The sequence below is a fragment of the Erythrolamprus reginae genome, chromosome 5, assembly GCF_031021105.1.
Source record: "Erythrolamprus reginae isolate rEryReg1 chromosome 5, rEryReg1.hap1, whole genome shotgun sequence".
In the NCBI taxonomy this organism is placed as follows: Eukaryota; Metazoa; Chordata; class Lepidosauria; order Squamata; family Dipsadidae; genus Erythrolamprus; species Erythrolamprus reginae.
Genome location: NC_091954.1, coordinates 28,115,987 through 28,129,886, shown reverse-complemented (window position 1 = coordinate 28,129,886; position 13,900 = coordinate 28,115,987). Strand labels below are relative to the sequence as shown.

At 40.5% G+C, this 13,900-nt stretch overlaps 1 protein-coding gene across 4 annotated transcripts in view; it reads left to right on the top strand.

Moving 5' to 3' along the window:
• The window catches only part of PCDH15 (protocadherin related 15), a 1,574,801-nt gene that overhangs the window by 1,053,341 nt on the left and 507,560 nt on the right, over nt 1–13,900 (top strand). For all 4 annotated transcript variants that reach the window (XM_070752283.1, XM_070752284.1, XM_070752286.1 and 1 more), the window contains 2 exons: nt 11,245–11,364; nt 13,134–13,244. In XM_070752283.1, coding sequence (XP_070608384.1) covers nt 11,245–11,364; nt 13,134–13,244 — 231 coding nt within the window. The remainder of the gene's footprint in view (nt 1–11,244; nt 11,365–13,133; nt 13,245–13,900) is intronic.

Genomic DNA, 13,900 nt, shown 5'->3' with positions numbered 1-13,900 from the left:
ATTGCTCCAGAGATTGCGGGTTGTGAGTCCCTCCTGGTGAAGTTGGACTTAGGGATACAGGTGGGCTTGTTACTCATGTACCTGCCTCCCAGCTGCATGTCAACAGCTCTGACTGTGCTGCTTGAGGAGGTAGCTAGGCTGGCGGTGAGGTTCCCCAGACTTATTGTCTTGGGGGACATTAACCTACCGTCGCTCGGCGAAACCTCTGGGCTAGCGCAGGAATTCATGGCCACCATGACAGCCATGATCCTGACTCAAGTAGTACAGGGTCCGAATCACGATGGGGGGCATGCACCCGACATGGTATTCCTCTCTGAGCAACTGAGCAATGGTCTGAGACTAAGGGGCTTAGAAGTGTTGCCTTTGTCATGGTCGGACCATTTTCTACTACGGCTTGACTTCCTGGCTCCAATCCTTCCCTGCATGGAGGCGGAACCGACTAGGTGGTTCCGCCCCAGATGCCTGATGGACCCAGAGAGCTTTCAGAGGGTGCTTGGGGTTATTCCAGATGCACTCATCCACAGTTCGGCAGAGTCTCTTGCTGAGGCCTGGAACAAGGCTGCAGTGGAGGCTCTTGATCGGATTGCGCCGTTGTGACCCCTCCGTGGCACTAGACCCCGTAGAGCTCCATGGTTCAACGAGGAGCTCCGGGAATTGAAACGCCAGATGAGACATCTAGAGAAATGATGGAGGAAGAGTAAGTCCGAATCCAATCGAACACTTGTAAGAGCTCATATTAAGACTTACAAAGTGGCGCTCAAGGGGGCAAGATGCGCGTATCATGCCACCTTGATTGCATCAGCAGAATCCTGCACAGGCACTCTGTTTAGGGTGACCCGCTCCCTTTTTAACCAGGGGGGGAGTTGGGGAGCCCTTATAGAGTAGTGCCGAGGATTTTAACACGCTTTTCGCTGATAAAATCGCTTGGATCCGGGCAGACCTCGACTCCGATTGGAGAACAGAGTCGACTGACAACGACTCAGTCGAGGTGACTGGGGCCCGTACTTGTCCATCTGTCTGGGAAGAGTTTGATCTGGTGACACCTGATGAAGTGGACAAGTCTACGGAGAAGGGCGGCATACAAGTCTCATAATAAGTAAGTAAGTAAGTAAGTAAGTAAGTAAGTAAGTAAGTAAGTAAGTAAGTAAGTAAGTAAGTAAATAAATAAATAAGCTGGAAGACTGAAGCTATTCTTTTACTGTTCCACTATTCAGAAAAAAAGAAAACCGAACCCCCTATCTGTTATAAAAGGGACCTTTCTGGTATCCATCCCACTAGTTTTACTATTCTAATAAACTTCATATTTGTTTATTTTAAAATTTCCTAAATGATGAGCAAGCAGACTCTACCATGAATCAATGTGCCATCCTGAAGGTCCACCCTCCCATCGAGATAAACACACACACATACACACACAAACACACACATACACAGAGAGAGAGAGAGACAGACAGAAAGAGAGAGAGAGATCCTTATATGCTTCTTTTATTGACCCTAAACATCATAATTTCATATCCAGAGAAGTGTTCTGATGGAAGCTGTTTCAGTCATCCATAGAATAGTGTCTACTGTGTTCAATCAGGATAATGCATGCTAACATTGTCACACAGTAGTTTTGGCCTTCCTTCTGCAAATATTCTCATTCAGAAAAAGTGAGAAAGCGTTGCATCTTGGCCACTCTACTTTTCTGTATATATGTCAACTCAAATCAGTGATAACCATTCTAACCAATGCAGGATTTCACCATTATGATTAATCATTACCTGAATGAATGAATGAATGAATGAATGAATGAATGAATGAATGAATGAATGAATGAATTTATTTATTTATTAGATTTGTATGCCGCCCCTCTCCGCAGACTCAGAGAATGAATGAATGGATGGATGGATGGATGGATGGATGGATGGATGGATGGATGAACTACCTTTTATGTTGCTGATCTGCTCTATAAGGTGACTGGGCAGCTAATGTGAATGATAGATTCAAAATTTCTCTCTTTCCGTCTAAAATGTTGCAAATTTTAGTAGATTATTATAGATATTGGATTACCATGTGTGTGCCCATGACTATACTATTGCTTTACAAGTACATTTTGTTAATGGTGAATTTTTCAGAATATAACATGCAGTTTAGTTTTGGGGGTAAAATATATCTACCTACTAGGTATTCATCTGGCTAGTGTCCTTAATCTTTTCAGCTTCAGCACATTACTGAAAAAAACTTTTTCAAAGGGAGTAGAAATGAAAACAAGCCCACAAAAACATAGAACAGGAAAAAAAACTGCTTCAGAAAGAGTAGGAATTTAAAAAAAATGCTGCAAGCCAGGAAGATGTTTAGCACTGTGTTAAGGCTAAGAAAGCCTTTTTCAGAAGGAGTAGGAATGAAAACAAGCCTGCAAAGACTTAGGGCTGGAAAAAACCCCTTCTTTGGAGGGAATAGGAAATGGGAAGAATGTTAGCACCTAATTAGGGCTAGGGGAAAAAAGCTTTTAAAAATGGAATTGATGGAAAAAAATGATAAACATGCACATATATATAAACAAATACATAGACATACACATTCATGTTGATTTGTTTAATCTGTATATGATTTCTGGTCTTTTGACCATAATAAATTTTTAAATCAAACTGAAGTTGTTTAGCTTTCCTCTTCTGCTTTGTATAGATTTTTAATCCTTCTATAACATTTATTGAATTATCTTTTTCTTTTCTTTTTTCTAGTTTTCACGATAAATGGCATTACTATTGTCACATGCATTTATACATTTCTTAACAGTACATATCTTTAAAAATATTCTAAACACAATTAACAGAGAGTACTGAGTCAAAGAAGAAAGTAAACAACTTTTAGTTAAGGTCATCAAAATATGATTCACATGTTACATTTTCATGTAATATTCCTAATATCAAACAATAAGTTGCATCAGATGTGGGTTCCTGCTGGTTTGGACTGGTTCTATAGAACTGGAAATGGGAATTTCCCCCTGCTTGCTAAAGTGACAGCAATGGCTGGCTGGCCACGTCCCCCAAAGCGGCTTTCCCAGTGGTGCCATAGGTGGTGCCATCTTATTTTTCACTTCTGTGCATCCGCAGAAGCTGGTTTTTTGCCTCTGCACAGAAGCTGAGTTTTCACCACTGTGAATGTGCGTGCAAAGCATGCTCGCCTACATAGTGCAGGAGGAAGCAAACTGGAACCGAATTAAGTCAGAACTGACCCCTTAATTGCATAATATGTGTGTTATTAACATATTTTAATTGACTGTGTCATTTTTTTTAAAAAAATGTTTTCATCAAAATAAGAAATACGGAAGATCTAATATGGTATACATGAATCAATTTGCTGTTTAACTACAAATTAATTTGAAGATAAGATATGTCACATTCAGTTACAAAAGTTTGTAAGGCAAGAACAGATAGTAAAATAGTTTCTCTTCCAGATTATTGTTTTAAAAAGTGGTAGGGAGGAATATAATGTATGATATATTTGTAAAACTATATGTTTAGGTAATAAATACATTATCATTTTAAGGTTATGAATTACAGTTTTTATGAAGCAAGAATTTTTGTCTACTGGATTATTTGTTCTTAAAATCCATTTTAAAGGATTTCCTATAATGATTGTGTATCAAAACCCCTGTGGTTCATTTAAAAAAAAATATAAACTGATTTTTCCAATTTTTCAGTATCTTGCCCAACATCTCTTGCATTGTTTTCAAGCTGTAAGGCTTGTTCTAGAAAGTTTTAAATTCTAAGGAAGGAAATTGCTTTCCTATTTGCCCTATTGAATTCACCACTTTTCTTCTCTAAACAACAGTTTCATAACAGTTGTCATCCTTTATCAAAATCAAGCTAAGGCAAGGTGGTTCTACAAATAGCATTGTAGCTCAATCCTCTTCTGTTTCTTTTCATCCACCACTTATTAAGTTAAGATCTGGAAGAAAAGACCTCTATTCTTTTATCTTAGATAACTTTATATATCTCAGAGAACTCTGTTCTTAAGTTCTTCATCTGATTATGAGACCAAGGAGTCCTATGTGATGACATTTAATAATATCCATAGGGTATAGTGACTAAATCCAATAATTGTGGTGGTTACTTGAAAAAAAAAGAAATTTTGACTTCAGATTTTTACAATTAAGTGGGTTATTGTTATAGAAATGGCTAGTGATTGTTATTTGGCATACCGGTAATTGAAAAGTTGATACTATAACTTCATTATGTATATTATTGCCAATAAGTTGGATGTTACTGCTTTTTGTTTACCTTTTATTTCTTTTTCTTCCTTTCATCACTTATATCCTCTTTTCCCTTTCCTGTTTTTCTATTGTCTTTATTTCTATTTGTATATTATATTAATTTAAAAAAATAATTAAATATATATGTAAGCTAAATACATTAAGTAATTAATTAGAAAGACACCATAAAGTTGAAATATCTTTATTTCAGAAGTTCGGAGGAAATGTCAGAAGTTTGCCTACGTATAGTTTACCTTAAATGTGAAAATAGTATTTTCTTTATCTGTCATCAAGGGCCAGTGGTAAGGAAACAATTGTTCCCCAGTATAGACAGTAACAACTAGCTTTTTGAAAAATGACCAATGTACTTTATTTTAAAGTTTTTTTCCAAAAGCAAACACACTTCACACTGTTCTTAAAACCTATTTTGTTGATTTGAAAATTATAATTGTCATAACTTGCCAAGGAACAAGGATAAAATCAAAACACATCAATGTCCTCTCTGTGTTCCCTTGAACTTGTTATAATATTGAATTTATTATGTACTTATCTGAACTACTAACAGTCAAAGCAAATTGGCAATAGATAAGAGTAAATAGAACTCAATTACTCTGGACTTATCTCTTGTGAGTGCTCAAGACTCAAGACTGATAACATGTTTGACCCCTTCCTCATGCTCAGCTTGGTCATCTACTACAAATTCTGTCATACATACTGTACATCTTACAGAATTCCTTATTTTTTGCAAAATGTATACAGAGATAAACACTTTTCCATTGAGGTTATTCATCTTGGTTTTTTTCTATGGCTATCATACTTACTTTTCATAAAGCTAGTTGTTACTGCCTGTATTGGGAATTTGGACAATCAAATTTTATTTTCGCCTTTGCATAACAGATAACTTTGTGGGTGCCATTTATTTTCATTTTATTTTTATGTGGGGAAGTTTGATAGTCAAGGGGTGGTTGCAAACTTCCAAAAGTTTCCTAAGAAAAACTGTTTTTAAAGAAAGAAGGATGAAACAGGGAAAGCTTTTCAGATTAGCAGATGAGAGGTACATTTGATAGTGGATGAAGACAGAAATCTTCCAATAAAATCCATTTGATATATCAAAATAAACTTGAAAAATGAGCTGAAATGCAAAATCTTTCAAATAGGAAAAAAATAAACATATAAACATATGAAAGAACATACCTGCCTTGGATATGGATACAAAACAACAAATGTAGATTGCATCAATAGTTTCCAAAGTAAAGGAAAAAAATAATGTTTCTTCTAATCTACAAATGTAGATTGCATCAATAGTTTCCAAAGTAAATGAAAAAAAAAAAATTCTGCATACGCTGGATCTGACCTCAGGTATTGAGTTCAATTTTGGAGATGGCAAAAATATGAAGACCAAGAAAATTGGGTATATTCACATTTTTTTAAAAAAATTATCATTTCAAATACGGCATGTTTTCTGTTGTCTCAGGGTGAATGACACAGATTAATGTTCTAGAACAGGGGTAGGCAAAGTTGGCTCTTCTGTGACTTGTGGACTTCAACTCCCAGAATTCCTGAGCCAATCACGCTAGCTCAGGAATTCTGAGAGTTGAAGTTAATATGTCATAGAAGAACCAACTTTGCCTATCCCTGTTCTAGAGGAATGGTAGGGAAAATTGTATTAGCAGATTGGTGATAGAATCAAATATTTCGAGAGACAGTAAGTTCTGTTCGTTGCACGTGGTCAAGTAAAGGCTTCCCAGTTTTCTCTTGAGGATATTTTACACAATTCCCAAAAAGAATTAGAATTGAAAGCCCAAATTGTCTTTTCCAGATCTGTAATTTTTATGATTCAATATTGATGAACAACAACTCCCAATAGCCCTAGCTAGTCTGAACAATGGTGAAAGTTGCAGAAAAAAGCATGAGCCGCCGCGAGTCCTCAGAGGGAGGCGACATATAAATCCAATTAATAATAAATAAATAAATAAATGATCCATGTTCTGACAGTTGATTACCTAATTTGAATCAAGAGGCCTAAGATATTAGTTTCAACTACCATTCAAGTTTTAACTTGAGTGCCTTTTTTCTTCATGAAGCCTTATATTTATTTGTTTGTTTGTTTGTTTATTTATTTATTTATCTATCATTAATTAATTAATTCATTCATTCATTCATTCATTCATTCATTCATTCATTGTTACAGTTAAAAGGGTCCATGCAGGCCATCAAGTCCAACCCGCTGCTTGAGCAGGAATCCTAAAGCACCCCAGCCAAGTGGCAGTCCAATCTCCTCTTGAAAGTGTCCAGAGTTGGGGAGTTCACAACCTCCGCAGGCAGGTTGTTCCACTGGTTGATCGCTCTGACCGTCAGGAAGTTCTTCTTTACTTCTAGGTTGAATCTCTCCTTGGTCAGCTTCCAGCCGTTGTTCCTCGTCTGGCCCTCTGGTCCTCTGGAGAATAGAGTGACCCCCTCCACTCTGTGGCAACCCCTCATATACCTGTATACAGCTATCATGTCCCCTCTGGCCCTCCTTTTCTCAAGGCTCCATGCCCAGTTTCCGCAATCTCTCTTCGTAAGCCTTGGTTTCAAGTCCCCTAATCATTTTGGTTGCTCTTTTCTGCACCTTCTCCAGAGTTTCAATGTCTCTTTTGAAGTGTGGTGAGCAGAACTGGATGCACTACTCCAGATGTGGTCTGACCAGGGCATAGTAGAGTGGTATTAATACTTCCCTGGTCTTGGAGTATATCCCCCTGTTGATGCAGCTTAGGATAGTGTTGGTTTTCTTGGCCGCTGCTGCATATTGCTGGCTCATGTTGAGTTGATTATCCATCAAGACTCCAAGATCTCTTTCGCAATCACTACTGCTCAGTGGGGTTTCTCCCAGGCTGTATGTGTGTCTAGGTTTTTTTTTTTTACAAAGGTGAAGGACTTTGCTCTTGTCGACGTTGAACATCATGTTGTTAGTGTGAGCCCATAGTGTTAATCTGTCTGGATCTTTCTGTATTTTGAGCCTGTCCTCTAGGGCAGAGGTCCCCAACCGCCGGTCCGCGGACCAGGACCGGGCCGTTGGGGGTTTTCAGCCGGTCCGCGGCGCCGCTGCCCTCCCGGCAGAGAACATGCAGGACGGGGTGGGGCGTCGGGCGGTGACGCAGCCCTCCACACTTCTCCACAGGGCGGGGAGAATCAGGAGGCTCCTTTGGCGGCTGGGGGCTGCCTGGCTTTGTGATTTTGGCTGGGGGGGGGGAGTTAGGAAGGTCCTACTTCTCCTCCCCCAGCCAAAAATTCAAAGCCTATCTGCTGGATACGGGCGATGAGTGGGACAGAGCGGCGCAGAAGCCTCTTGCAGCAGCTGCCACAGCCACTGGCTTCGGCGCCGCTCGTCCCGCCCATCGCCCGTATCCAGCAGAAGCTACTACCCGAGTGCTCTTGGCCGGCGGGATTCAAAGTGCTGGGGTGGGGGGTGTCCTGACAGCCCCCCACCCCAGTGCTTCGCCTCCCGCTGGGCGGGCTAGAGGCGGGCAGCGGCGGGGGGCGCGATGGATGAAGGTGCGCCGCTCCCCCGAGAAGCGCATTCGGCAGAGGAAGACTCCGCGAATCCCTCGCGGCTCTGTCGCGAGCGCGTCCTCCTGAGGAGGAAATGGAAGCGAGGGCAACGGAACGGCTGTTCGTCGCGGCCCCTGGTGAGTTATGCAGGGCAGGTCAGGGGCGTCGTTTGCCCGCAGTAAAGATGGTGGTGTTTCCTGTTTCGGGTTTTTTCCCCTCACTCATGAGAGAGAGGAGTCCCACGATTCTGGCCGCTCTTTACTCGCCGGCTTTTTGCCTGTCCCTGATCTCTCTCTCTCTCACACACACACATACACCCCTTGCAGTGTCTTTGGGACACCTCCGTCTCTCCTTCCCCGAGCTGCTTCTCCTCCCCCCCCAAACCTGCTGCGTCACTAAGCTCCACCCCTCCATAACCCCACCCCCATATGACCAAAGCCCCCCCCCCCACCGGGCCATGGAAAAGTGGTTTAACTTAAAGCCGGTCCCTGGTGTAAAAAAGGTTGGGGACCTCTGCTCTAGGGTGTTGGCTACCCCTGCCAGCTTGGTGTCATCTGCGAATTTGATTAGTTTCCCTTCTACTCCCTCGTCCAGGTCATTGATGAAAATATTGAAGAATACAGGGCCCAGGACGGAACCCTGTGATACCCCACTGCCTACCTTCTTCCATGTGGATTTGGAACCGTTGAGGACAACTCGTTGTGTGTGGTTGGACAGCCAACTGTTTATCCATCTGCATGTGTTGTAACCTATCCTGTTTTTTTTGTAATTTGTGGATTAGGAGGTTGTGGTCAACTTTATCAAAAGCTTTGCTGAAGTCTAAGTATATGAGGTCTATTGTGTTGTGTAGGTCCACTGATTTGGTTATGGTATTGAAAAATGATATGAGGTTGGTTTGGCATTGTTGTGGTTGGCTCTGGCCCAGCTCCTGCCCCACGGAATGTGGAGGTGGATGCAGGGGAAACTTCAACATGTCATAGGCCTGTGTTATTGCCGACAGAGTAAGTTCAGAGTTTAGTTTCCTCGGACAAAATAGAAGGTGGGAGTGAGTTGGAAGAGGGGGGCTTGGCACACAGCCCAGGCAGTCATTCTCCATAAATCTTCCATTGATTCGGATGAAGACGTCTTGGACCCACGCAAGCTCAGAATTATGCATAGAAGAGACCAAGTAAGGACATATTATAGGAGATAAGAGAGGCCACCTGTGTTTGGGTCGGGCTCCAGTAATTAGGGCTGCTGCTATAAATAGCAGCGTGTGCGTTTGGCTATTGTGGAAGAGTATCTGATCGCAGTTCTTCAGGAATCGTGTGTTGCTGTTTTCTGGACTTTGTTTCTTGATTTTTCATGCCTTTGAAACCAAAGCAGAGCAACGTTTGTGTGTGTGTCTCACTTCCGTGGAAGAAGAAGGGGTGTGAAGTTTCTTCACAGCTGCTAGCTAAGTACTTAATGACTGCTTAAGGGAAAATGTACAGACTACCCGGTTGTTTTGGGACGAGTGCTCTTTGCAATACAAAAAGAGTGCTTAGTTTATTTTGAATTTTGTGATAAAGAACATTGTTTTGAATTTTCAAATGTGTGTGTGTGTCTGAAATTTGTACCCTTGAATTTTCGGGAGACTCCTACCAGAGAGCCCAGCAGAAAAGGCATGATTTCTTTCTGACAAACCCATGCTGGCTGTTGGATATAATGTTGTTTGTTTCTAGGTAGTGGCAAATTTCTTTTTTATTTATTTTCTCCAGTATTTTTCCAGGTATAGAAGTCAGACTGATTGGTCTGTAGTTGCCTGGCTCAGTCTTTTTTACATTTTTTTGTTAATGGGGACTACGTCAGCTCATTTCCAGTCTTCCGGAAGGTCTCCAGTGGTCCAGGACTTTTGATAGATGAGGAGAAGTGGTTCCGCAATGGTGTCTGCCAGTTCTTTTAGGACTCTGGGGTGAAGTCCGTCTGACCCTGGTGATTTGTACTCGTTGAGCTCCCACAAGTAGTCCCTTATTGTGTTTTTGTCTATGCTGAGTTTGGTTCCGGGGCTATTTGTTGCAGACTTGCAGGTTGGTTGGTAGGTGGTCCCATTTTGTGTGAACACTGATGCAAAGTAGGTGTTGAGCAGCTGTGCTTTGTCTCTGTTGTCTCTGATTTCATTACCGTCTTTGTTTTTTAGTGTAGCGACTGTTTCCTAGAAGAAACTTTTTTTGTTGTCTTTGATTTTTGTTGCAAGGTATTGTTCGTATTGGGCCTTTGCCGGTTTTATTTTTTGTTTGCAGGTTTTGGCTGTTTGCTGATATTCCGCTTTGGTTATGAGTCCTTCTTTCCATTTTTTGTATTTGGCTTTTTTTTTCTTTTATGTTGTCTGCAAGTTGTTTGTTTAGCCAAGCTGGTTTCATTTTGGTTTTCCTGTTTTTCTTTTTCATGGGGATTGTATTGTTTTGGGCATCTATGATACTGTTTTTAGGGCCTCCCAGGCTTCCTGTGTGGTTTTATCCTTTAGAAGTTCCTTCCAGGGTTTTTTCCCCAGGATCGCTCTGAGCTTGTTAAAGTCCGCTTTTCTGAAGTCTGGGACTCTAGTGGTGTTGGGTATAGCAGTTGGTGATTGTAATATGTTGAATTTGAGGATGACATGGTCACTCTCACCCAGTGTCCCTTCTTCTTCAATTCCCTCTATCATTTCTTCCCTGTTCGTTAACATTAGGTCGAGTATTGCAGTCCCTACTCTACTGCAAACCTATTTTTCCTCTGGTGCCGAAAGAGTATGCATGCATGCTATTGCACATGGGCCATTGCCCACACCTATAATTCAATGCCTGGGAAGGGCAAAAACAGCTTCCCCCACCTGCCAGAGGCCCTCTAGAGACCAGAAACGGCCTGTTTCCCAATTTCTGGTGGCCCAGTAGGGTCATTTTTTCGCCCTCCCCAGGCTCCAAAGGTTTCTTTGGAGCCTGGGGAGGGTAAAAAAAACCCTTCCCCATCCCCCTGGAGGTTCTCTGGATGCCAAAAACGCCCTGCCAGAGCCTTTGTGTGAGCCAAAAATCAGCTGGCTTGCACACACATGCATGTTGGAGCTTAGCTAGGGCAATGGCTCATGTGCCAGTAAATATGGCTCTGCGTGCCACCAATGGCACACGTGCCATAGGTTCGCCATCACTGCTGTACTGTATATCAGGGATTCCCAACACCCAGTAGATAGACTGGCATTGGTACGTGGCATGCCAGCAACTGGTCTGCACAAACAAGAGGAGGCCCATCTGTGGGATGCAGGGATCATACAAAATCATGTCCCCCTTTGTTCTATGGAAAAGCCAATCTCCGTAGAACCCGTCCCTGCTGCCCTGGGGGGCCACTGCTGTATATTAAAGTTATAAATTATTACTGAAGATCTTGTTTCAGCTTGGAGAGTAGCCAGCATATTTAAAAACATTTGAATACAGAATTTGGCTTTCTTTCAAGAATTTTTAAACCTGAACCTTATGTTGTCTTTTCAGTTAACACCAGTTGGGACCACTATCTTCATCGGATTTTCTGGAAACAGAGGTGCTACAGATATAGATGATGGACCCAATGGCCAAATAGAGTATGTCATCCAATACAATCCCAGCGATCCAGTATGTGAAATTTTATTTTCAGTAAATTTTGTTGGAAGAAATGTATAAAACAAAAGTAAAATAGAATACATTAGATATACTTAATTTATTCTTTTATTAACTTAAATATATATTGAAAGATTTGAGTACCATTTAAATTTATTAATTTATATATATATTGAAAGGTTGGGTACCATTTTTTGTAATGCATTTTCAACTCAGTTTACATCTGACTGCTATGGATGGAACAAGGTAATATTCTTAGAAGAGGTGGTATATAGCGATGGCCATTCTTTGACTCAGTTTTGTCTCTTGATAACTACAAGAACAAACACCTTTAGTTTTCTTAGCAACATTTTACAGAAGTGTCTTCTTCCTAGGACTGAGAAAAAATGACAGGTCCAAAGCCACCCAGCTGATATCTTTGCTTCAGGTGGAATTAGTACTCATAGTTTCTGTTTTCCAGTTCAGTTCTTTTAACCACTTTACCAGGCTGGTACCAGACTGGCTCTTAAAGGACATAAGAGATAAAAAATGGCATAGTATGGGGAATCATAAATTTTGAGACTAGATGTTTTAATTATATTATGTGAATGAATTAAAATTGCTCTTTTGGACACTGTCAATGACCTAGCTGTTGAAATAATAAGGACGCCAGCATATCATGAGAGAATAACTAAGTCTCTGTGTCAAACTAGGTAGAAAGTATAATGAGAAAAGATATGGCCAAGTAAAGTCAGAGACCTTTTAACAAAAAATGGAGTTAAATTCATTTCTTTATAATCATGAAGATAGTATATTGAATCTAGTAACTGTAAAAAGTCTTAGTTGCACTTTGCAAAGAATATTGGCAAAATAATAAGCTATAAGTCATCCCAATGAGATCAAGCTATATAATTTTGGGATGAAATTATAGTACTTTCTGCCCCTAACTGTGGTCTATAATCTGTACTTTCAATTCTAATGGGTTCTTTCAAATTCAAATGAACGTAGACAGTAAGTATAACACCATAGGAATTTGGGTTATTGTTCAAGTTATCCATGAAGATGTAAATCTATCCCATAGGATCCTTGAGGCTACAGGGCTCTCAAAATAGTTTAACATTTTTCTACCTGTCTAGTTGGATCCAGCAGAAGATGTGTATCTGAGCCCCAGCCGAAAGTGATTTTATCTGTTGCAATTCAGAAAGACAACATTCTCTGCCATGGCCAGTCTTCAAATTTGACACACACAAAAATTAATAAGCCTGGGATCTTGCCAGTTAATGATAATACCATTTTATGGTTAGTGTCCCTGGCTGCTATTTTAATGCTATTCCTTTTTTCATTTTGGTAGCTTTTTTTTGTATTCTGGTGTGTCTTATACTCTGAAAAATATGGTAATTCTCTTTGTATTTAAAATGGAGTGTTTTTGTTACTCTTTTGTTGTTGAAAGGATAAATCTTGATTATATCTTGGCTTGTGATCTTTGAGAATTAAGTTTAATTTCACTGGAATGAAAATAAGCATTATCATTGTCCCTCCTTTTAAAAAATTGCTAAGTAGATTTTAGCACCAAAATGTCTAAATTCTAGTAGATGTAATAGAAGTTCCTGTTTTTTTAAAAAAAAATTCACTAGTTCATGTGGCTAATTAAAAGTTAGAAACAGAATGTGTGCAATAATCTACATTTTTCTGTAGCTAGAGACATTGCCATTAATTACCACAGGTCACTGGTCTTAAACTGTTAACTCATCATTTCCTACAATTCTTTATCCATCCTTTCCCTCCTCCTTTTTTTTCTTTTGCAGACATCAAATAGGACTTTTGACATCCCTCTGACATTGTCGGGAGCAATAGTTTTGCGTGAGAGATTAAATTATGAAGAAAAATCACGTTATTTTGTCATTGTCCAAGCAAATGTGAGCATGATGTTTTTGGGGTGTTTATTATGTATATGATTACTTTGGAAGAAAACTTGAAAATATTTAGATGTTTTAACTTGTCCTATTCAAGCAAGCATACTGTACATTATTTCTCAAATTTCCCACTGAATTTTTGCATGGGTTGAAGATTAGTTTAGACATCCAAATGAATAGTTGTACATAAAATGACTCACAGTGCTTTCTCCAAATTAGGAAGACATTAATAGGTAATAAATAGGCTGATGATATTCAATTGTGTATCTCTGTCCCTAGATGATTTACATACTCTCTATACAGTAATACCTCGTCTTACGAACTTAATTGGTTCCAGGACGAGCTGATTAGGAAAATCCAAAACATTAAGGCTTTAAAAAAAAAAAGATGCCGGCAGACGAAGCTGAGGCGAACGGAGTGGGGGGGAGGGACAGCGAGAGGTGGCAAGAGGGGGCAGTCCCAATGAAGCAAGGCGAAAAGAGCCTCTCTTGATCTCCATGAGTCCCTCCTGTTTTTTCCCACCCTGTCCTGCATCTTTCTCCTCTCTTGATCTCCATGGGTCCCTCCCATTTTTGCCCACCCTGTCCTGCACCTTTCTCCTCTCTTGATGTCCATGGGTCCCTCCCATTTTTGCCCACCCTGTCCTGCACCTTTCTCCT